General features: G+C 40.6%; 2 protein-coding genes across 3 annotated transcripts; one reads left to right on the forward strand and one right to left on the reverse strand.

Annotated features, from left to right (window-relative positions):
- Window positions 1–247: 247 nt before the first annotated feature.
- Window positions 248–8,285, reverse strand: rangap1a (RAN GTPase activating protein 1a). Of its 2 annotated transcripts, none has more exons than XM_063902928.1 (16): window positions 8,134–8,285; window positions 6,421–6,540; window positions 6,199–6,326; window positions 5,650–5,709; window positions 5,291–5,470; window positions 4,894–5,028; window positions 4,629–4,787; window positions 4,185–4,298; window positions 3,810–3,909; window positions 3,604–3,688; window positions 3,353–3,485; window positions 2,807–2,923; window positions 2,499–2,604; window positions 2,243–2,331; window positions 1,550–1,671; window positions 248–927 (listed from the first exon to the last, which is right to left on the reverse strand). In XM_063902928.1, the coding sequence occupies exons 2-16, from the start codon at window positions 6,530–6,532 to the stop codon at window positions 846–848; spliced, it is 1,722 nt and encodes a 573-aa protein (XP_063758998.1). In that variant the 5' UTR covers window positions 6,533–6,540; window positions 8,134–8,285; the 3' UTR covers window positions 248–845. The 2 variants fall into 2 exon arrangements, with proteins under 2 accessions (XP_063758998.1, XP_063758999.1); XM_063902929.1 differs by having other exon boundaries at window positions 1,507–1,671.
- A 1,167-nt stretch (window positions 8,286–9,452) lies between these two features.
- On the forward strand, window positions 9,453–24,442 carry zc3h7ba (zinc finger CCCH-type containing 7Ba). The gene is made up of 23 exons (XM_063904833.1): window positions 9,453–9,663; window positions 10,310–10,377; window positions 10,489–10,525; window positions 11,495–11,692; window positions 12,585–12,743; window positions 13,674–13,754; window positions 14,060–14,119; window positions 14,518–14,572; window positions 14,687–14,859; window positions 15,097–15,577; window positions 16,270–16,331; window positions 16,418–16,520; window positions 18,877–19,035; window positions 19,794–20,008; window positions 20,669–20,769; window positions 20,875–21,056; window positions 21,468–21,553; window positions 21,670–21,818; window positions 22,007–22,112; window positions 22,267–22,375; window positions 22,909–23,045; window positions 23,139–23,308; window positions 23,758–24,442. Exons 2-23 carry the CDS (start codon window positions 10,319–10,321, stop codon window positions 23,936–23,938), a joined length of 3,063 nt encoding a protein of 1,020 aa, XP_063760903.1. The 5' UTR covers window positions 9,453–9,663; window positions 10,310–10,318; the 3' UTR covers window positions 23,939–24,442.
- The last annotated feature ends 417 nt before the right edge of the window (window positions 24,443–24,859 follow it).

The following is a 24,859-nucleotide window of genomic DNA, read 5'->3' on the forward strand; positions in this document are numbered from 1 at the left end:
ACAAACAAACAAACAAACAAACAAACAAACCAGATAATTGATATTAGTCGTACTGTTTATGAAAAAGCACCTTATTTCTTTATCTTATTGGAAAATGATGTTGATAGCACTAGTCATATCGGTATCTTTACAACACAAGGTGGTGGCGTTCACGGAAAAAAAGGCTTTTGTCCACGGGCGCAAACACAAAGATAGTTGCTGTAATAATGAAATATAAGATGGGGATATTAAAAGACGATGACAGACATTGAACACTTAAAGCAGCTTTATTTATGCACACAAATCCAAATACTGTGCACATTTAAGCACATTTCATCCCTTTAATAATTCTATTGTATTTTACAGTCCTATTTCGATATGTATCACTCAATACATATTTTAATAACGCCATTGTTTGAACATATTTCTCAAATTCAGTAAACGTTTAATATTTAGTATAAAACAACAGAGTAATAAAAGGTGTGTGTGAAATAGAAAATGTACAGAATGGGTTTTGAGTTTTCACCAAACGTGTAATCTGTGCTCAGACTTTGAGCAAAATACAAAAAGAGCACGGTGACCAGGCTGTCAGTGCCGTCCTGTGGTTGTATGATTGTACACAAAGCACTTAGGTTATTCCACACCGTAAGAGCATCCGTCTTCTTCAAAAACACATTCAGGTCCAGTCCAGAGTCCAGAGAGAGGTTAGTTTGTGACACAGCGAAGTGTCTGAGTGGAGTCTGCTCTGCTTCAAATTCGATCACCTATATGTATGTGTGCTGGTTTCCAAAGGTCCAACATTGATCAGTCAAAGTTCAGTGTGTGTGTGTGTGTGTGTGTGTGTGTGAGTGTGTGTGTGTGTGTCCTCAGCCCTCAGACCTGACTCTCTGCAGTGTTGATTGGAGGTCGTCTCTGGCATTTCCACAGGACTCCAGAGCATTGTTGTTTCTGTGAATGAGAACACGTATTATAAAACCACATCATCTTATTATTAAAGAGGACATATATTTTGTTCCTCTCCTGGGACATGTCTCCATGCTTTAAAGTTCAACAAGCTCTTTATGTTTCTCATCCTGCCTGTGCTGCAGCACCTCTTTTCACCCTCTGTCTGAAACCAGAGCCCAGTCTGCTCTGATTGGTTAGCTCGCTGGCTCTGTTGTGATTGGTCAACAGCTTAGAGATGTCCCGCCCATTAGCCTATCAATGTGTTTGAGCGATAGCCAATAGAATTGAGTGTTACATACTGATGTCATTATGTGTTCATAATGTTGTGACCGCTAGCTCCCATAGCTGTGCAACTTTAAGGAGTATTGAGGCTGAAAACCCGAACGATTCTAACTCAAAAGATGTCATCGACGTTTTATCTTTATTAAAGTTGTGTTACTCCATTGAAAGTGAAAATATGAACCCATTGAGACACAATAATGAACAATCACCAGAGGATGCCCACCACCGCACTGTGGACCCCAAGTGCAAAAACATTCATCACGTGCTTCTTTTTCGGACAGTAGACGGGGTATTTTGTACCTGGGAGCTGCCTGCTGATTGGCTCATTCTGTCACGCCCTTACCGGGACAAGAAGGCCTCCAGCACCGCCACGTTCTCCTTGGGGAAGTAGTCCTGCCGAACCACGTGCTCTAAGGCGTGGAGGTGACCGGGAACCACGAGCACCGGCTTCACCTTGTCCTCACTCTGAGCGGGACCACGGGACAGATGAGAGACGAGGGTCAAACAACAAGTCAATGATTATTATGTATATGAATTTTAATTTAATTTCAACTTTTTAGTTGAATAATTTCAACTAGTTAAAAAATAATAATATTATTGATGGTTTGTGTACAAATGTATGTTTCAAAACCCATCTTTATTTATATTATAATTGTATTAATTCATTCATTCATTGCCCCTTCCTCTATTTTTCCTTTAATTCAACATTTTTTTTTTTTTTAATAACAAAGTACATTGAGTTTGTTTCTCCTTTTTTTAAGATCAAGGTTTTTGACTATGTGCAAAAGTATGTGCTTATCTTTATTTATACAATTATTTATCTTTAATAATGTATAATTCTCCCCCCTTTTATTCCCTTTAATTCACGTAATACATTTTTTTAAAAGTGCTTTTATTGTGAGAAAATGTCATTCAAATGTATGGAAACACCAAGTTAATGAATATAAAGTGAAATATTAGTATAGGGTAAAAAGAGTAGAGACATATCTCTCCATGCCTCGACACATTCTGCTGAATAAATGCAGACTAAGCATACCTTGAGAAGTCCGAGCAGCACTAACAGAGACGATACAAAGCTGTAGCCTTGGAAGGACGGCGCGGCAAAAGCTTTCTTCAACAGGGCATCTGTGAGGAAACACAACACATCTTTATACTGCACCAATGTCCACTTAAAGACAATAACAGCAAAGGTGTGTGTTGTCAGCAAAGACTGTAAACACATTTTAAAAAATCATATTTAAACTTGATTTAAAGAAACAGACAAATCAAGTGAAGCAGACAAAGAGTCTCACCGATGCTGTCCAACACGGCATTCTTAACGTCATTATTCTCCTCCTTGTACACAGACGCAATCTTCAGGAAGGCTTCAGCTGTTTTTGAAGCATCGGACACATCCACCTACACGCAGAGAGAAAGAAACACTCACTGATGGCCACCGTGTTGTACAGACATAATAGAGCTCCTCATTTGTTTGTTTGCATCACGGAAACACAGGTTATTTGGTGACTCTGAATACAACACTTCATTTAGCCTTCAGTATGTTTCATTAACGGATCAAAGTGTGAACTGGTGTGCAGGTATTGGTGGATTCTGTGTTTACCTGCTGCTCGATCAGCAGCGCTCTCTTTGCTCCCAGTTTCAGCAGTTTGTCTGGAGACGGGAAGCTGAGGAAGGAGGAGACATCAGGAGGCCGGGGAGCTGAGGCAGGGGTGGACAACTGAGAGGGAGGGGGGGGAGAAGAGGAAGTCAACCAAACCACAGCATCAATCGTACACAAAACAACAGCTAGTGTGGCCCTTTAAATTGGATGTTCAACTAAGAAAAGTGCTCCTAACAAATGGGAAAGTGAAGGTACAAAATGATCAACTCATTTCAAATTCAGTTGTGACTGTTTTCCATTTTTTTGGTCCTAAAGCTTATCAAAAACTTGAAAATAAATATTGTTTAAGAGTTGATCAAAGTTCAGCAAAAGCACCCCCTAGTGGCAAAAACCCTGTGGATTCATCTGTAAAATATTCATTTGTATTTCATTATTTCTAGTTATTCAATGCAGCATCGAACGTGTTGTTGGTCAGATGGAAATGTAATATTTACTTAACTTCTGTACAGGTGATGGATTTATTTGTTTTGTCTGAACTGATGTTACCTTGAAGCCATTGCTTTCCTCGTCCTCCTCTTCTTCCTCTTCCTCTTCCTCCTCATCCACATCCTCGTCATCTTCGTCTTCTTCCTCATCTTCATCTTCTTCGTCATCATCCTCCGGCTCACCATCATCGTCACTGAGGCAAATTTTTAAAAACGCTCGTTATGGGTGAAATGCATCCTTTCGAATGTTCTCAAATCAAATACTGTCCGACTGTAATAACTGTATCTACAGCGTGCAAGAAGGTTTATTACCTGAGCGATCCGAGGATATCGCCGATGTTCATGCTCTCCATGGCGTCTTTCAGAACTTTGCAGCCGTCCTCTCCGAGACAATTACCTGGAAAACAAGTTATTTTTTGTCTTTACAAATTTATAAAACTATTCGATAAGATAACAGATACTGAGCAATAACTAAAACTGTAGATTTGTTAAGAGCAGAGTTATTAGCATCTTTTCACCGTTTAGGTCCAGTTTCTCCAGCTGATCCCTGTTCTTTACGGCGTGGGCCACAGCCAGAGCGGCTTCCTCTGTGATCTCCCCAAACGATAGATTGAGTTCCTGTTGAACGCAACAGATGATTTACTCAGAAGGTGAGATACAATTCAATCAAAGGCTTAGAAAATAAAGACTTTTCAGAATATAATTTACATAGTAGAAGCCCAGCATTAAGGAGAGGTTGGACTCACTAAAAGCTTTGCATTTTATCTAGGGATGGTCCCTTACATCCTCAGTAGTCTGTGTATTTGGCATTTAGATTGAATAAATTATGTTAAAACCAAAATCTACTCTGAGTAAATGCTGGTGCAGAGTGTAACAGTCTAGCACTCACTCACCTTTAGTATTGGTAGTCCCTCTGATACAGTTTCTGCGATAGCGATGGCTCCTGCTGGCCGCACCAGACAGTCTCCAAAGTTTATTACCTGGATGCTGCGGATATGTTTCAGAGCCTGTGAAGGACATGGAGGTTATTCACTACAGCTTTCAAACCCAGAAAATAATCATGATTAATAGCAGAAGAACTGAATCATTTTCAAATAACAAATGTAATTCCTTGTTTATCACCTTTAAAGCTCTACTGATTACTGTTTTACACAAACAATGTTTTTTAAACGTATTTCACTGTTGAAACCTTAATGAATGCGTGGGCATCAGTTGAACTTGTCATAAAAAAACATTATAAAAGAACTAAATTCATTTCTCAACAATCATTTTTGACCAGGAGCATCTCTCTGTCAGAAACTGTCCCTCAGCTACCTACAGCAATGACACCAATGTACCTGCGCCATGGCGATGGCTCCCTTCTCAGTGAAGGTGTTGTCGTTGAGGTTGAGGACGCGTAGGTTGGGGTTGTTCTGCACGGCTCCGGCCAGTGCCGTCACTCCCGGGTGGTTGATACCGTTCTGCGGCACGTTGATCTCCTCCAGGCTGCCCATCAGCTGGGAACACAGAATGATTACTCTACCTTCTCAGAGATCTTTAGCAGTATGTCTATAATAACAGAACCGCACAGCAGCTATGGTGCGATAGAAGTAAGTTCTGTACCTTGAAGGCTTGAGCGAGAGCGGTGGCTCCATCGTTCTCCAGGCGGTTCCTCCCTGCGATGAACACCTTCAGGCCGAGGGGGGTGCCCGCTGCACTGGATTTCTTATGGCACTGGATCAACGCTGCAGCCAAGATCTGAGGAGACACACATATGACCATTTTTGCTTTGGAAAATTCTCTTTTCATTCAGGCTGCTGCCAATAAATCAGAAACCATCTCCCTCTCTGTCAAGATACCCAGCAGTAATGCAAGAGAGGCAAAACATAACATAACAAGGAGTATGGTTATTGCATTAACTGTACAGGTGTACCTTTCAAAAGGTGACTGATAATATTAGTGTACGTTATCAAGCAAGATGGTAACTCCAAATGTAGATGTAGACGTTCTCATGACGTACCTTCCCCCCTCCGATGCCCATGCCGCAGTTGTTGAGCCGCAGCTCCTGCAGTGTGTAGCAGGCGGTGCTCATCAGCAGCCGCTCGATGCCCTTCACGCCGTCAGGACCGAAGGCGTTGTCACTGAGGTCTAAAACTGTCAGCCGGGCATTCGCCAGCATCAGAGCGTCACCCAGAGAATTCTGCAACACGTCACGCCACGAGATGGCCGAATAAATAGGTATAACAAAACACAGCCAACATAGTTACAGCTTTGTAATAGTCCAGGAGTAGAGTCAGACATGGAAAGGTTGTGATATCAAAACAAGTTCTGACAGGAAGCTTAATCCTGCTCTGATTTAAATTGAAAAAAGAGCATTACCAAGGCAGGTGGGATCTCAGAGCGCAGGCGACCTGTGAACATGTCGCTCCAATAGCAGCGCTGAAAGAGACAATCAAAGATAAACAGTTTGAGTAGGGCTGCACAATTATTAGAAATATAATCAAAATGACAAAATGGATTTGTTAAAGTCAAACATGTGTTTTTAATGATCATGAAAATAATGATGCAAAATAATCAATTCTTCCAGTGAGGTGCATCAGATCACAATTATGTCTTAATGATAAAGATAAAACAATTACTTATTCACTGTTAGAGAGAAAATGTACTTGCTAATATTTTAGGAGTTTTAAAGGAACAATGCCAAACAGATGTTTCTGATGTTACACTCAATATCCATAGACTTTTGATTTTGGTTTGGACATAAAACAAATAAGCAATATGTTGACATAACCTTGGGCTCAAGTACATTATGACTTTTTTCTGATGTTTTATAGACAAGATGCCATTTATTGTGGTAAACGTTCCAGGATACAGTGTCAGAAAATGTGATGATCAAATTGAGAATGATCGAGAATAAACCCTCCAGACCTTGAACTTGCTCTTAGTCTCGAGGGCCTTGGCGATGGCCTGTGCTGCTGCCACACCGATAGTGTTTCCCTCCAACCTCAGGGCCTGTAGGTCCTCAAAGTCCTGGATCTCCTTAACGATCTCCTCCACTGGTCAGGGGAACAAGGTTAAGTGTAAGGGGTTGGGAACGGGGGATGGAGTGTTATAATTAATAACAGTACGACAGTAGAGTCTGACTCTCACCTGATTGGGCATCATCCAGCTTTCTTCCCTGGCCTTTATAGCTCAACTCTCCATCCTCTACTCCAGTTTTAGCCAGAGATTCGGCCAACTGTGCAACAATGTCTGTCGCCATCGGGACACCTGGAGACCGACAGATTAGTTTTTATTCTGCTTCGTTATAATACTGCTGTCCAGTGAAAGTGACAAGGTAGCACCATAAACACTGATCACAAGTATCCGAGTCAATTATAGCGACTTCAGAAAACAAATACGTTGCTGAGAGGCTGAGGCCGGGCCTGGTTGCAATTGTGTGACACGCTATCAAAAAATAACTTGTTGAGATCAAAAACGAGGTGAATAATAATGTCATTTAATGAAATAACGGAGACGATCAACTCAGGACAAGAAATTATAATAATAATCCAAGTAATCATGAAGTTTGCGGTCAACAAAAAATACAAACACCCTGTCGTCACCCTGTCTTCCACACACACACACACACACGCCTCAGGTGAACAGGTGATTATAATGAATTCCTATGAGTGCCGCCCCTATCCATGTGACCCAAACAAACCAACCCATTGCGATCACACACACACAATAATATCTTATAGCCTAATAACAACAATAACGATAATAATACAAACCATTAACCGAACATGAAATAGTACCAACCTAATTTGTATTAAAACAAAATACATCAAAAGTGTACGTTTCATGGCTCCTACATCAATAAAGCCCCAACACAGACAGTAATGTATGGATGAACTTGAAAGCGGAGGTTTTCGGTGCAATATATACATTTTAAAGATTACAGCAGTTCACATTTTATTCATGGCTTTTTTATATTCATTTCTGTATGCTGAAAAACAAACTGTAAAAATGAGCAAAAGTCTTTTTTTCCCTGTATACAATTAACATTACTTTTACTTTACTCAATTTTGGAGCAAATATTGACCTTTTTACTTCATTTGAATCCATACGACAGCTTTATTTCATAGGTTCTTCGCAGATTAAGAGCAATATTATAAACTAATCAACTAATAAACTATGATGTACTTTAATATTATCATAGATTATACTATCAAGAAGCATATAAAGCAATATAAATAAACCCCACCCTAAGCAGCTGCAATACCAAGGTGATAGAGAGATGAATGCATCACTTTTTATAATAATATATATGGCTTTGAACTTTAAGTACAGTTTGATGCTAATACTTTGGTACTTTCACTACAGTAATATTTTGAAATCATAACTTGTGCTAGCAACACTGTAGTATTGTTACTTTAACTAAAGTAAAAGACCTGAGAGCTTCTTCCACCTCTGTCAAAATCACTGTTGTTTTGGGGAAGGTGTTTCCCTGACTGCGGTTAGCATTAGCCGAGTGCTGCTGCTGCTGCTGCTGCTGCTGCTGCTGTGCCATCACAACAAAACGCTTTAAGGTCAGTGGCTACTGTTGACAACTGTCATTTCAGTGACATATCAAGCTTTTGAGTAACTTAACAAACAAATTGAAGTGGTAACACAAGTAGAAAACGGAAAACTGAGTCAGCTAGCTAGCACTGGTTCGTGGGACAGAGCGTGGTCTTGCTCGGCCTCTCGAGTCGGACATTTGGAACTTTGGCAACTTCAAAGCTGATATTCTCAACCAAACAGTCCATGGTTTAATAATATTAATACAGTAACGCTATTGCATTAACAGTACTCATTCAAAAATGTCATAGATATTACCAAAACACTGCTGTGCTGATTGAATCCAGTCCAGTCACACGCTCCCGCTCGCTCCTAGCGTTCAAAACTGATTCCAGCACACGACACTAGAACGCTTGACGGCCATAGAGCTGGGAGGCAAGGGACTTGTAGTCCAACAGAGACTACAACTGTGTGGGAAGCGGTTACCTTCATTTCAGGATATGTTTGTGGGGAAAAAATACCGAAACCTAAAGTGGTGTATTACATCTGTTCATATACATTTAGTTGAGGTCATAGAGAGTGCAGAGAAGATGTCGTTCAGGGGCCATATGGTGGGCAATCGGATGTTGTATAACAACATCTGGAATACGTCGGGGGGCCCTATGAACGGATATATGTCATTTAGTGAGGCATACATTGTTATTGATCACCTCCTGTGAGCACAGCACACACACTTTGGACACACACACACACACACACACATTTTCACCTATAAATTGCATGCACAAAGAGAGTTCGGGACTTCCACAATTGGCTCTGGGAATCTCGTATTGCCCCTGTTGGTGTATGATACTATGCTGTTTGTAATAAACCTTATTATATACAAGCTGGTGTCTCCGGAGATTTCTTCGTCATCCTCACATACATCGCTACAGAAATGTATGGACAAAATATCCTGGAAATACTGACTGTCTGTCGACACAGTTTTTCTGAACCTTCCAGGAGTGGCTGTTGTTGACAACTGCAGGTCCAGCAAGATATCATATATTTTGGACAATTAACAACCTTACAGAAAAACTATGAACTACCATCCAACTAACAACGAATCCTAGTTTATGACATCTGGCATGATTTATAGTCTCATCATTACAGGCAAATAGTACCAGTCAAAAAGCAAAGTCATGATTCATCCCCTTTTTGTTGATCAATATTTTAATATTTTACCTTTTTTCCCCATTCCTTTGGCCTTTCTCCTTTTTGTTATAACTCTGTTTAATTGATTTTTAAGCTGTTTATTCTACCACAATTAATTCTAGTTATTCATGTGACTTTTTAACGTCTCTTTATGTTTACAATTATTGTAATTTGACTGTTGACTTTGTGTTCTTTGCCTTAATACGTAACACCTGTCAGGCAGATCTTGGGTATTTTCACCGTTATTGAGAAATGCATTGTTATCGTACCCATACACAATGTTAAATCAAAGAGAAAACTAAAGTAAATTGTGTTTGAGGATATATTCCAGGGGAAAAAAAGGGTCTCAGGGGGGCAGGTTTATGACGTGTGAGCAGGAAGTGGTGCCTGTCAGTCCAAACTCGGGGCTAAAAGCTCACAATCATTTAAAGGGCCAGTGTAAATGTATGTAGTTGGTGTGATAACGTTGGTGTTGTTGGAAATCGAAACTTAACTGGAAACTGAAGGCAGACACCGAGCCTCGGCTGGCTGTTTCGCAGCGTTAACTCGAGTTATATATCACCAAGAAGTTTCTCCGTCTTCCTCCCTTCTCGGACATTACATGGCACGCTTTTAAACTTTATTTCAGTTCCATGAACTTCCTCGCTTCATCAGGTAGGTGTGTCTGAAGTCACTCAGGCCGTGATAGCCAGGGAGACATGCCGGGTTCAGGGGGTTTGCATGCTGGGTTTCTCCTTTGATTTGGACAGTGTTGTGAAGAGAGTACTTTTACTTAAGCACTGTGCTTAAGTGCAATTTTTGAGAGACTTGTACTTGTACTTGATTTTGGAGATTTGGATCAGACTTCAGTTCCACCTGGAGTAAATTCAGCAGCTACCCTGCAGTATACAAAGCCATTAAAACTAGCTGCACCTTTACCAGCTCTGAGAACACCTTAATGATCAATAATTATAAAACATATCAGAGATATTATTCTGAAATCAAACAATGACTACTTATACTTTTGGTACAGTAAGTATATTTTGATGCTAATACTTTTCTACTTTTACTTGATTCACATTTTGAATGCAGGACTTTTACTGTAGCAGAGTATTCCTACACTCTGGTACTTTTAGTGAAGTACAAGATCCGATTACTTCTCTCACCTCTGGATTTAAATACTGAATGAACATTATAATGATCATTTGACATGTAGATGTTGTGTTTTTGCTCTTCAAGGAAATAAAGGTTTATTTGTATTGGCCTTATCACTGTCAGGATTTGTTACTATCTGCTTTTGGTCTGTTCGTCTTCTCTCCAGGGAACAAGCATGGACCCTGCCAGACAGAAACGCCAGGAGGATATCACAAAAGCTCTGACTTTCATTCAGTAAGATGTTTTCAGTGACCAAAAATGAAACCTAACTTGCCCCTGATGACTCATACCTTTGTTAATAAGCCAGTCAGGACTTTTCTAAACTACTAATTACTTGTTTCCTAGGTCTTCCCTAGCTTATCCAGAGCCGGATGGATACCAGGTACCAGCTGTTACTACAAACACATTGTTTTGTCTTCTTCCTATGTCACTTCCCTTTTGCATTGTGGGATTTATGCATGTTATGATCTACAATCGCTTGGACATAACTCACAACCCCAACCCCAACTCCCACTTGTCTCTTTGTTTCTCCTGTGAATTCCTCGGTCTATCTTTTCCTACCGTCTTTCCTTCCATTCCTGGCTGGATGTAAATCAAGGACCTTTTTTCACATACGTTGCCCATTCAATTCTCATGTTGAAAGTGTTACTGGGAGCTGTTATCAGGCCCCCTGCCAACACACCCAACAATTATTGAATAGATAAGCTTAGCTACATTTTGTCTCCAGAGGATGAATCCTAAATGATAAAGTTCTTGAAGTGACATATCTTGTAAAGTGATTTGATGGATTGGTATAACATTTGGTAAATGGCCTCAGGACTATGAATCATAGATCCACTGACCTTTCCTGACCTGGTGAATGACTAAATACTTGCAGACTACTCACTCTCCAGTTATGCTGAGCTGTCCATAATGCTTCAATGCTTCAATTGAACAATATTGGGTCACGATATAGGAAGGATGGATCACGTTTTAAATTGTAATTATCATGATCATTTTTTTCTTCCTTTTAGAGGATTTGCCCAAACACCTATTTAACCTTTAACAATCATTCTGCTTCCTGAAAGCTGAATAATGCGTTTGTCTATATTCCAGTTTTGATCAAGTCTTTATTATTTCTGCTGCCTTGGTAAGCATGACAACATAGTTACCGGTTACTTTTTATGGAAGTCATTGTGATAACTTAATGTAGACTTTAACAATTCCTGGAATATAAAATCAATACTTAAACAACGTTTTTTAACTGTTGCACAAGGCAGATATTTAAATAAAGAACATGGTGTTGAACGTGTTGTGACTACTCTAGAATGATCACCACCAGCATGTTAACCCTGTCTTTCCTCTCCTCTAGGACTTCCTCACCAAGTTGGTGTGCAATCTGCTGGATGAGGGCAACGCCTTCTTCAGAGAGGAGGCCTGGGAGCAGGCGGTCAGACAGTTCAGTGAAGCCTTGAACGTCTCGAGCTACGCCGAAGCCGAGGAGATCCGGATCCCCGAGGTTTTGCAGGAGAGTCTTTATGTGAACCGGGCTGCTGCCTACTACAGCAAGGTGAGAAACAGCTGGTCCAGTGGGTTTCAGTTTGGTAGAAACTTGGGGGGGGGGCGGGTGGTGTGTGTGTGTTACATTCTGCTATAATAATAATTCATTTACTTAGAATACAATCCAGGGGGAAGCACCACCAACACCAGACGATGCTTAGGGTCCATGTCCACATAGCGCCTTTTTCAGCATGGATTTTGTCATCTGTCATGTTACTATATATCTTTTCACAATATTTAGTTCACTATATACCAAGCAGAAAATTCTTATCATCACACTTTATGGATGAGTTTGTTGACAGCCATATAGTGAGGGAGGAGGAGTCTCACACTCAGCGGCAGCGACATCGGGGGTTCATCCGGCTGGTCTGCTCCAGAGAATAAGCTTTTAGGTCTTTGTTGTGATAGATTCCATCTGACAGACAGGGTCCAAAAACAAGTTTTATCCAGTTTCTACAGTGATGTCACCAGCGCTGCTCTGAAAAGTTTAAATATTTTCGTTGAGCCGCCCAAAAACTGCCTTTTCTGGAGGCGGCCTGTGCTCAGTTCTCATTGGAATCAATTGAAAAAAAAAAAATCAATTCAATTAATAAAATACATTTTCAATTCAGACCTGGAATTGGGAATAACAATCCCCAAATCTATGATATATTTCAACCGACAAATAATGTTTAACATAAAAAAAAAAACTGCCTTTGTTTTTGTTCAGGCGAGGAAGAGTTATCTGTACATTTACACTTCAGATTTGACGAAATAATAAAAGACTATAGACATTCCACCAAAGGAAGTATTTCTGTCCTCGCCACCCCTCAAACATTCACCAAAAAGCTTCTCTTTAAAATAAATACATATTGATCTGATTATGACTCTTTTATACCTGTTCTTTTACTCGTTTCCTGCAGGGGAAATATGAGCAAGGTGTGAAGGACTGCGACCGAGCTCTGACGGTGTGTAAGGAAAGCCGAAGGGCTCTGTACAGGAAGGCCCTTTGTTTTAAGGAGCTCCGGATGTACAAGGAGGCGTACAACTGCACCACGGACTGCCTGCTTATCAACAGACTGGTAAAGATAAGACTGAGCTGTGGAAGTGGAGGCTAATAAGTCTTAACTTTTCAAATCAGAGGGTGTCCCTTTAAAGTGAAATGCTCTATGCAATGAGAAAATGTGTTCCCTGAGACCAAACAAAGCACCACCTTTTTGATCTGAAGCTACCTGTTACACTAACATGTGTTTGTAAAACATTTATAGTAAAAAAGTAGGCAATGCAGTGAGGTATTACAACGGCATAGTATCATACACCAACACGGGCAATACGAGGTTCCCAGAGCCAATTGTGGAAGTCCCCCGAACTGTCTTTGTGCATACAATTTATAGAAGAAAATGTGTGTGTGTGTGTGTGTGCTCACAGGAGGTAATCAATGACAATGTATGCCTCACTAAGTGACATGTCCCCGATCACAGGGGCCCCCTAACGTATTTCGGACGTTGTTTTGCGACATCCGATTGCCCACCATATGGCCCCTGAACGACATCTTCTCTGCCTTCTCTATGACCTCACAGAGTAACTAACAGAACAGATTTAATACACCACAGCAGTAACTGAATCTTTAGTCCTATTAACCGCGCTGCCCTGTTTGACATGAGTTTAGGAGCAGCAGTTGACACCTTGGTTCTGATTGGCTGTCCTGGAGTCCTGCAAATGCCATTTAGGAGTATTAGAGAGGCAGAAGAACATTACTTTATTCATCAAAGAGTTTCTGTCTCATGCACTAGTATCAGGATAGAGAGAAGGTTGCAAAAACATGACTAGTAGTTACCAGCTGTAGCTTTGAAGGTCTTTTTTAATTGCATTTGTTGATTGAACCGTAGTTGCAAATAAATAGCTTTTGTGGACCAGTTCCAGTATGATATAAAGTAGGGGACACCACATGGTAGATACTACATTCTTGCACAAAGTATTGATTTGTTCTCTTTCTGATTACCTCCCAACAGGACCAGCAGGTGAACGAGCTCGCTCAGGAGCTGGCCGTCCATCTGAAACTGAGGAACCGGAAACCATATGTGGCTGCAAAGGTAAGAAGAATTATTACTGATAAGATTTCTTCCGATAAGGAAAGCAAATGAATAATTGTAAGGTGATTTCTCATTCTCTAACTCTGTTGTGATTGTAGAGGATGCAGTGTAGGTTGGGACTTTGATCAAATGTTATATCACATTGATGCTAAACCCTAGTGTAGTATAGATGCAATGCAGGGGGCTATTAGCATCAGTGGGGAAAAGTCTCTGATACGCCATCTTCATACTGCCTTACTCTGTCTCTTTATTTGCTCCTGAGTTTGCTGTCTCTCACATCCAGTGTGTTATTGTTTCTCCTCCAGGAAGACGGACTCATCACCAGAGCGGTCACAAACGGAAACACGACTGCTGAAGCCATCAAGGCAGGTTCCTTTTCAGCATTAGATTGAATGAATATTATTATTCTTACATGGCTTAAAATCCCAAACGTTAACCTTTTTATAAAATAGAAAACCTCACGAAAGCATGGATGATGCATGTTTCCCTGTTTAAAGACATGTATACTAGGCTTTGCTGCTGTTATTTATCATTTAATTGCACTTTTTCCTTCTTTCTTTTGTTTTATATAAACATTTGTATTTTATTTAATCCTTTTTATTGTAAATGTCTTCCTTTTTAAGTTATCGTTATTCTATTTTATTCCCCAAAGTTGTTTTTTTAAAGTATTCTGGTAGACATAATAATATAAATACAAATATCAACCCATTTGATCTGTTTTAATCGTTCTTATAATACATTGTTTTCTGTGTCTCGTCCTCAGGTATCTAGCGCTCATGTAGGAAATGGTTTGAATCCTCTCAGTGGCTTCGCATCAGGTGGGAATTCTTGATTTTGACTTGATCATAATGAATGTTTTCCTTGGTCAAGTTCTTGAAATAATTGTACAAAATCAATCGCTCTAAATAAATTCCGCCCTTTCTTCTCTTCAGTCAGTTTTCCCAGCATGCCTCAATCCACCGTTCCCTCCCGAGCACCTAATTTCTGCCAACCAGCGGCCTCCTCTGTTCCTGAAATGCTCGACACTTTAGACGACACTGAGCTAATGGGAGACGACCTGGACAGACTGCTAGACGACTTCCCTGAGGAGAACGGCCTGACTGAGGTAAAAATCTGTTTCTGCTGCCATGGGATGCCAGGCACAGGATGTTACGATACCCAAAATGTTTCGCCTTGTCTAGTCTCAGATCACAATATGATAAAACATCAACGCCAACATACACCCAAACCTCCAAATGGAGCCATCATAGCACTTTGTTCATAGTTTGTATCATGAATACATCCCATTTCCCCTTTTTTTTCCTCCATCATCATTCCAGTTTCCTTCTCCCATGTTTTCCAGACCCCCCCCCAGGCAGTATTCCCAGCCCCCTGCAGGACAACCACCTCCGAACAAACCCTTCCCTTTATCCTGCCTGCCCCGACCCCTCAGCTTCCCCCGGCCTTCTTCAGCTCCTCCATCAGGGAGCTCAACTCCCTGGACTCCTTCTGCTGTGTCACCGGCACCAGTACTGGCTCACTGGACGCCCTCGATGACCTCTTGACCTCTGGGATTAGCGTTGCTCTGGAGCCGCCGCTGACCTTCGCTGGGAATGAGTCCATCTCTGAAGTGGAGGTGGGGGAGAAGTCTCTGGACGACCTGCTGGATGAACTCGATCCCCTGGACTCGGTTTGTGTCGCAGGAGGTCAGAGTTCCGTGGAGGCGCTGGACTCTCTGGATGCCTTGGATTCGTTTCCCTCAGTGGAAGGTTTACCAACGCCTTTGCCAGCTGTCTCCATCGGGGGGGCAGGCCTGGACACGCTCTCGGATTTCAGCTCCACCGGTGATTATGACTGGATTTACTTGTTTTGTTGCCAAACGCCTATTCTTTTTTTTTAAAGGGAAATGCAGCGGCTGGCAGATCAATTGACGAGTGAGGTCTCATTCAACAGGAAAAATATCAGAGAGAATTATTTATTTCCGCGGTGTTTGATAGAACAAAGACAATTTCTGATAATGAAAAGTAAAAAAAATCTTAATTGTTTTACTAACGTCAAACTATAATATTAAATATTACCCAAAAAGTAAAAAAAATAAGAACATCTGTATTTTTTTTAGTGCTGTTTATTCTATAACGAGAGCTCTATTGCTCCTCCATCTGTCCTGCTCTCTTCAAGGCTTTTTCCATTTTTCCTGCATTAATTATGGGATATCTTTGGGAATTTTTCCTTGTGCACTTCAAAAGTCTGAGGACAGAGGGTCTCATATGCTGTGCACACTATGAAGCAGTGTAATTTTGGATGTAGGTCTATTTAAATAACATTTTACTGACTGACTCTAGAAATGTATTTTACACGTACAATTTGATATGAAAATAATCAAGATAAAGTGAAACCAGACACCTTATTTAAATTTCAAGCAGCTTAAAAGAGTGCTCCTGCTTTTTATTATATCTAACTGGTGTATCTGCGTTTTATAGCCCATTTATTCCACATTTTCCCATTTGTGATTAATCTTTTCCTCTTTGCTCTTCAGGTGTCTCAGGCTCTCATGCTGTTGCAGCTCCAGTCACACGACCTCCAAAGAATAACTCCAAAGTAAGACTTCTTATCTGGCTCGTGTTACCTGCTCTCTTATTGTCTGTTTCGTTTTCTAGCATTAACTGAAATCTTATTCTACCAAGGCAACAAAGGAGAAGAATAACCCCCCACGGGTCGCGGTCACTCACCCGTTATCCTCCACTCACGAGTTCCTGCAGGCCTGCACCGCCTGTTTCCCTCGGAAAGGTACGTGTACGATCTTGACCCAAACTACAATACATTACATTTTATTCGGCTGAAGCTTTTTTCCAGAGTTGAATTAGAAAGTATTTACGCACACAAGTACTGTGCTTAAAGGTCACCTATTCTGTAAAATCCTGATCAGAGTTTTGCCCCTTTGTGATGTCACAATGTTTTTTGGGTTGTGCAACCCTTAGCCAATAACCAACCAAGGTAACACCCGCCCACCTAATCACCTGAATCTCCTCCGAAAGCACCATTGTGTTTTTTTTAAAAACCAATCACTGCACAGAGGGGCTTGGCCAGCAGCAGCTCATTAGCATTTAAGGCTACAGACACAGAATCAGCGCTTTTGGAACGGGGCTGAAATAGAGGGGTCCAGGGATGGTACAACGATCTGTTTGGTGTTTCAGCCAATCACTTCAGAGACAGGTTCAGTATATATCTGAGACCTATAATATATTGTTTAAAACGAGTATAATAGGGGACCTTTTAAGTACAGGGAACTTGAGTATTTCCATTTAAGGTTACTTCATAATTCAAATCCACAAGATAGGATAAGAATTACTTTATTAATCCCAGACCGGGACATTTTTGTGTTGCAGCAGCATAATACAATACAAGTCATTGCACTTAGTATAAAATAAAATAAGAAATACATTATTTTAAATTATGAACATAGAACAAGAAAGAGAAAGGCGATAATTTTTTTAACGCATTCCCGCATTCCCGCCCTGTTAGCCCACAATTAAACAATCAAACAGCAAGATGGAGGAGTCCGAGGAACGCGTTGGCCCTCTGGATGGACAGTTCAAGTATAAAAAAACCAAAGATGGAACAGGAAACAAACATGTTGTGGTTTGCTCACACTGCAGGAAGGACTTTTCGTTTCACCAAAGCACCTCGAGACTTAAGTATCATCTTAACGCCAAGCATTAATTTGTTGGGGCTTCAACTTCAGGTGTTACGCCTGGCATGCGTCAGACCACCCTCACCGAACGCAGGGTATTAAGTAAGTCTACGTCTGAAAAGCTGACAGACACTATTGCCAGATGGATAGCCAAGGACTGTAGACCGATTAGTATTGTCGAGGACACGGTCCTCGCAGAAGTTTTGAAAGTGGCAACTTTAGACGCATTCTACAAGCCACCGTCGAGAGGTACAGTGATGACTAAAATCAACGAACTATATGACGCTAAAAAGAAAACGAAGGAAGACGATTTGGCTTCAGCGGAATATGTTGCTTTGACAGGAGGCCACTGGACCTCCGTGAGTAACAACAATTATCCGGGTGTGACTGCGCATCACATCGCTAAAACCTGGGAACTGAAGTCGTTTGCTTTAACCGTAATGAAAACAGAAGAGCGTCATAAGTATGGAGGACTGCCCCATGCAGTGGTGGGCTGCTCATTCAGGAGCACAATGACAAGCTGGCCCTGCTTGCCCGCAAATATATAGTGACTCCTGCATCCAGGGTTCCGTGCGACCGACTCTTCTCAGTCGCAGGCCATGTTGTTCAGAAGAAACGGTCTGCTTAACGTTCAGAACCAGTTAACCAGTTAGCTTGCCTTAGCAACTGGCTAAAAGATGAATACGTTCCATTCACCTGTCCTGTATTTGCTAAAGAAAGTTGCCAAAATTGTTTAGAATTAAAACATTTTTTTTGATTTGTCATTAATAAAGAACATTTGTAATATCCAATTTTTCAGTCATATTTAGGATTGTGATTAATCGAAATTAATTCAAGAAACCTTGTGATTAATTAGATTAAAAAATGTAATCGCTTGACAGCCCTAGTATGTGTGTGTGTGTGTGTGTGTGTGTGTGTGTGTGTATGTATGTATGTGAGCATAAATAATCCGTAAACTGTCAGACAAGTAAACACTATTGAAGTAAACAAAATATAGATCAGGATATTATATACATTTTGGAAGCACAATGTTACTTTTAACTCCTACTTTTATCTGACAGCTTCAGTTACTTGTTACATTGCAGGTTCATGTAATTAATACAAATATATAAATCAACTTATAATAAATGTATAGAAAAACAACAACAATGGTTGGCTTGTCGAAAGCAGGAAGGTAGATCCTTTACTTTGTTAAAAACAAACAAAACAAAGCCCTTTTTCTCAAAACCCTGGCCTGATAACAGTCATCATATCATTTACTTGAATATTTGGAGAACAAACACAATAGTAGAATCTCATTAGAGAGCTAAGAATCTCATTCTAACGATGTACATAAGTCAAAAAGTGTTTCGGGGGTCGATGTGACTGATTTTGATAGAGCAGGTCGTATGTGTCTTTCTGTGCTGCTACTTTTTTTTATCCTTATTCATCTTTTTTTATAATTTGTTTCAGGTGCGAGCATTTATTCATTTGTTCACAAGCCGGACCTGGTCCACAGCTGTAAAGGAAACATCTTGCTGTGTCGACGGAAAACAGACCCTCCTTCAGAGTGGACCAGAGTCAGAACGGTTCCCAACTGCTCCTTCAAGGGGCCGTTTGTGCTCTGCAGAGGTCAGCATCTCCAGATCAAATGGCTCTGTTCTTATCTCTTGCCTTTCATTGTTCTTAACCTTGGTCTCTCTAATTCAGTATTTGTTTTTCCCATTCTCCTTATTATCTACCAAATCACACTTCAGTTCAGTGTCTATGGTTCAACAATGACAGACTCACTGAAGTCGGTTGTCTTTTAGCTAAACATGTTTAGTTTTTATTTAGCACTGAAGGGTCTTTGTTTCCCGTGTGTTTGTGTGACCGAGCAGACCCCATGCTGGAATGTGGGGACTGGTATCAGTTCAGTTTAACTCGGAGTGACCCATCCTGTCGTAAATTGACCATTTGTCCCTCACTTAACTGTTAGTACCCTCATTAATTCTTCACAGAGCCATGTTTTGTCCAGACAACCAGATGCATTACTCTCTGTGATTGATTGGAGGAGGGCAGTTTGGATTTATATGTTATAGTAGTTTTGGGGAACCATGTTTAAAGGAAAACGTCCCATCCAAACAAGGCAACATTCTGTCTGATTGGTCAGAATTGGTTTTATGAAAAAGAGCTATTGATGACACATGAATTCAGGGAAGCAGTTTAAAAGGAACCTGACTTAAGATAATTAAACGTCACCAATTGAGTTTTGAGAACCCCTGCAATGCTAACTTCCAGTTTGTCTTACAAAAATTAACTCTACTGTGCCCTACTATATCGGTTATATTGTCATATTCGATTCCCCCCGTTGCCCGTGAATGAGCTCGGCATTGTTTCTTACCTTTCAGAGCTGATCAACTCCGGTGATTTTGGCGTGTGTAAATACAGAGAGGAATGCACGTTTGCTTACAACCAGCTGGAGATCGACGTCTGGACGGAAGAGAGGAAGGGAACGCTGGACCGACATATGCTGTTTGAAACGGAAAGTTTAAAACTGGACCCCGTGAACAGCATCCTCCACCTTCTGCAGGAGAACAGGGGCGTGTTCATGTTCCTGTGTCAGGTCAGTGCTGTTATTCCTGTTAGTGATATTATTATTGTACCGAGACAGTTTCGGATCTCTTCTTATTTATTGTAATATTAATTATGTACGGGTTTGTTTTATATTTTAACACTGCATACAGTATGTATATTCTTCTGTGTTCTACATAATAGATTGTATTGATCAAACAACAAATGCTGAAATAAATACAAAAAAAATCAATAAAATAAAGTTATTTAATTTATTTAAAATAATTTGTTCATTTATTTTTTATTTTCTTTAAGTCACTTTTTTGGCATGGAATCTGGTAAGTAGGTGGTAGTAACCTACCTTTTAAAAAAAATCAGTACACTATTGTTTTAGGTTGGGACCACTGACCTGATTTGACAAAAATCTATTAAAAAATAACAGCAATTTGAGCGTGTTCACATCAACAGAAATGTATGTAAATATCGAGTTAAAAAGAAGTTAAATATTGAATTGAATTGAAATTATAAACTGACTGATTTTATTTCTATAATGAACTCTTGTTTCTGAGCACAGTTCCAGTTGTATTGTGTAATAAAAACATAATATTGGAAACATAAGAATCACATTGCACATTAACAAAGCCTTTTATAATTGAATGACTTTATCGCTCACCTTCTTTCTCCTTTGATTTTTGTCTTCCTGTCTCTCTAGGAATGCTATGACGGTAAACCTAGGATCATCAGTAATCGCTGCAGAGACAATCGCACCTCCTGCTCGAACCTGGATGCCCACCACACCTTCGATGCCAATAAGTGAGCGTGTTTACAACATATCTGCTGCTCATTTTCTCAAACACTAACACTTCATATCTCCTCTTTATTTAAGACATGCTTTAATGTATCCTCTGTGTCCGTCAGATGCTTGGTGTTTGTGATGAGGACCCACACTGTGAACTACAGAAAGGTCCGGCCCCTGAACATCGTGTGCTCTTTGGATTTATGCCGCCATGCCATCCGCTACGGCTGCCAGCGAGAGGACAGCTGCTCCTTCGCCCACTCGGTCATAGAGCTCAAAACCTGGAGGGTGCAGCAAGATACAGGTGCAGGAATGAGTCCTAATGCTGGGAATAAGTTAGCATTTTAGCACTTCCAGGTTTGTTCAGCTCAAAGTCAATGGGTTTTTTGATGTTGGTTAGAAGTGTAAAGTAAGGTCTTTGGTTAACACAAGCTGAGGAGATTTTCAAGTTTAGTTTTACAGCATTAAACAGGTCAGTAAATACCTAACTGATGAATATCTGAAGCTTCTACATGTCTTAATAATGAGGTTGCTAATAAAATAAAAGACTACTAATCACACCGAACATTAGCCGCCTTTAGGTTAGCGGTGGAGACGTGAAGTCATGTGAGCGTGCTGTCATTCCTTTATAGCCCAACGTTAGCTTTTTCATTGCCTGTGATGTTTCCTTTTGAATTGATCGTTGACTTTATTCCTGTGTGTTTGTGTCATTCAGGTATCAGCCCTGAAGAGATAGTGAAAATATCCACAAAATATGCTGAGAAGCAGGAGCAAATCTCAAGACAACAGAATGGAAATAAGGTCAGAAACCATTTCTGCCGTTTTAAAGGTTTATCTGTATTTAGATGTTGTTGATATGGACGGATGAAAAGTTGAATGTCACACATTAAATCACTTTATAATTTGCTTTTAAACAGTTGTTGTCTGGAGGCGTTGGGGGTAAACCTAAAGGAGGGAGGACTCTTAACATGAATATGAAGTTTGTCTGCGCTCGCTGCTGGGGGGACCGCCGCATCGGGGAACCAGACAAAGCCCTGAAGTACTGCAAAGCAAAAGCCAGGCATCCGTGAGTAACGATAATGTATTTGCACAGCCTTGAACATTTTATAGAAACGTTCTTTTTTAATGAACTGTTCGATTAACAGCGATCGGGCTTCTTTGTCTTCTTGATAATGGCTCATTTGTATATTTACACCAATTATTTCCTTTCTTGTAGTACAAAAGACTATCTTTGTTGTGTGTCTTCGTCTTCAGGTGGACAAGAGAGAGAAGCGTCCTGCTGGTGAAGTCTTTGGAGAGAAGTAAATGGGTCGAGGTCCGACCGCTGCCACATGCCAAGAACTTCCCCATGTATTATGATGTAGGTCTGCTTCCTCTGCCATTATGCTTTTTAATACAGCAAGTAGTTTAGCAAGGGTCTCTCCCAATCGTCCCAGCATTGCTTTTCTTTTATCCGGTGCTTTTAAAGACGTGTGTGATCTGTGTTTAACAGCAATAACCTTTCCTCCTGGCAGATATGTACCCAGATTTTGGAGAAAAAGAAATGTAACTTCACCGGGAAATGCACCTTTGCTCACAGCCCGGAGGAGAAGGACATGTGGATGTACATGAAGAACAACGACCGTGAGTTTGATTATAAAGCTTTACACTCGTAGCATTGTTGGATTAACCCTGAGCACGTTTTAGAAAAAGATCAAAATTGACACAGACACAATGTCTCTTTTTATTACATGAATTCCTTATCACAATTTATTAGTTCTGTTATTATCATCATTTGTTTGGACTGGACCCCGTTTGTATTTAGTCTGGTTTTTATTTTGGTTTGTGGAAAGATATCTTTTGGCTCAGATATCTTCCGTTAGCTGTCTGGTCCTGCTTCAGTTGTGGTTTGTTTTATTTCTTTATAGAACATAGTAAAACCCAACAACTTTAGTACAGACTTTAACTTGAAACAAATCAAAATGATAAGACAACATAATTGACATAAATGACATAACTTATTGGAAGTGTTGTCTCCACAATGACAGCTTGGATGTGTTAGCAGCTAATGAAGCCTTCAAGCAGAGGGCTACACATCCAGATTTGAAATGTTGCTTTGTTTGACTGCCTCTCACTGAATATCCTCAGAGTGATGACAGATGTGTGTGTTTCTGTAGTGCACGACATGCAGCAGATGTACGACATGTGGCTGTCATTAACCGCCAACAACCACCAAGCAAACGGAGCGGCGCTCACTCAGCCCTCACCTGAGGAGAAATACATCGTCATGCCCACTGACTACGCTGAGCCAATGGTGGGTTCACATTTCATTTCCTACAAACAAAAAACTTCCACCTGTTGAGTGTTTCACATGAGCTGACAGTGGTTCCTCCTCTTTGTGTTTCAGACTGGCTTGTACTGCCGCCTGTGTGGCCGGCACAGTAACGGCGAGCGGCAGTGGCAGCAGCACATCTCGTCTGAGAAGCACAAAGACCGAGTGTTCAGCTGCGAGGGAGAAGAGGAGGCTCTGACCTGGAGCTACCGCTTCCCTGGACCCTGCTTTGACCTCTGCCCCAAGTAAGACCATTGACCCTGGATCAGTCTTTGAATTGGGACCATTGGTAGAAGAAGTACTCAGATCTTTTACTTAATGAAGCCATATTGTGCTCATTTTCAGGTTCATATTCATACAGTATATCTATTGTGCCCCCTTCTGTGATCTTTGTTTTTCTCATACTGCCTGTGCTGTAGCACCTCTTTTCACCCTCGTTGGGTTTGAGAGCTAGCCAATAGAAGAACTAGTGTTATATAATGATGTCACTATGTTATGGAAGTAATAGTAGTAGAAGTATATTACGCACTACAGGAAAGGGAAAACCCCATAAAGCATAATAGGGCCCCTTTCAAAGAAGATTGAATATTGAGGTTTGTATCCAAATGAGTAAATAATAATGTTTGCTTCCACAATAAGCAGCTTTAGAAGTGTATATTTACAGCTTGTGTTGAGTAATGTTCATGTTTGACAGGTTGGATGGTGGCTGCCTTGAAGGCGTGAGCTGCGATTACGCCCACAGCATGAAGGAGCTGCAGGAGTGGACCGAGAGGCGGGACTTCCTGCGGCAGAAGCTAGCCAAAGCCAGAGAAGACATGCTAATCATGCCCGACGAGATTGACTTTGGGAAGTTTAACTTTCTACTTAAGGACTGAGTAGATTTATTTGACGTTATGAGCCTTAACTGCCAAACTAACATTTCTTTTTATTCAACATGACCAAATCAAACTAGCAGTGTTAAAAATGTTACTGCCAAAAGATAATTTCAAACATGCCATAAAGCCCTTACTTTAAAAATGGTAGATATTTTATGTTTTAGATGTTTGTACTTCCTGTTTTAAGAGCCACTTTTGTTCGTGTCTGTCCAGCCAAAGATGTTTTAAGTGATGTGAAGTAAGGCTCATGTTGGCGCCACTGTTAAAAAAACAAACACACACCAGAATATTCAAAGAGGATCATATTGTCCCAGACACAAGCCTTTTTTCGTTGCTCAGACTAATATGTAATTCACACAAACATGTGTTGAGTTGTTTAGCTATTTTACCTTATGTTGTCCCTGTTTCAAAAGGGAGTTTTATTATTATTGTCAGTGCGTTCAGAACACAGTTCACTGAGTTCATTGTTTCTCAGTCTCAATAAAAACCATGTAACAAAACCAACACGTGTTTTTGACTTGTGAATCATGTGCGTGTTATTGTTGTTGTTGTTGTTCAGAGTAACATCGGCACAGTCTGGTGTTGCATCATTGATGACTCTACTGTGAGACTGACAAGATTTGCACATAGATCAACTAAAAAAGATTTTAAGTCAATGGAAAATAAACTACATGTTGCACTGTTTCTGTTGTCAGATCTGTGAACTATTTACTTGTAAAGTATTGAATATGTTCAGTGTGGTTTTGCTACCGGTGGTAGAAATGAACAGAGACAAGTACTAGTACTAGTCCCCGGGCGCTGCACAATAGCTGCCCACTGCTCCTAGTACTAGGATGGGTTAAATGCAGAGGACCAATTTCACTGTGTGTGCTCTGCTGTGTGCATGTATGTGACTAATAAAGAGGGTTTCATCCTCCGATT

The sequence above is a fragment of the Eleginops maclovinus genome, chromosome 16, assembly GCF_036324505.1.
Source record: "Eleginops maclovinus isolate JMC-PN-2008 ecotype Puerto Natales chromosome 16, JC_Emac_rtc_rv5, whole genome shotgun sequence".
Taxonomy (NCBI): domain Eukaryota; kingdom Metazoa; phylum Chordata; class Actinopteri; order Perciformes; family Eleginopidae; genus Eleginops; species Eleginops maclovinus.

Bases quoted from the DNA above. Each gene is read 5' to 3' on its own strand.
- rangap1a (XM_063902928.1), bottom strand. From the start codon at position 6,532: ATGGCGACAGACATTGTTGCACAGTTGGCCGAATCTCTGGCTAAAACT. The intron at 1,672-2,242 runs GTATGCTTAGTC...GGTCCCGCTCAG, and splicing joins TGCTGCTCGGACTTCTCAAG to AGTGAGGACAAGGTGAAGCC. The intron at 928-1,549 runs GTAAGGGCGTGA...TCTCATTCACAG, and splicing joins CTGGAGGCCTTCTTGTCCCG to AAACAACAATGCTCTGGAGT.
- zc3h7ba (XM_063904833.1), top strand. From the start codon at position 10,319: ATGGACCCTGCCAGACAGAAACGCCAGGAGGATATCACAAAAGCTCTG. The intron at 11,693-12,584 runs GTGAGAAACAGC...CGTTTCCTGCAG, and splicing joins CTGCTGCCTACTACAGCAAG to GGGAAATATGAGCAAGGTGT. The intron at 21,057-21,467 runs GTGCAGGAATGA...TGTGTCATTCAG, and splicing joins GAGGGTGCAGCAAGATACAG to GTATCAGCCCTGAAGAGATA.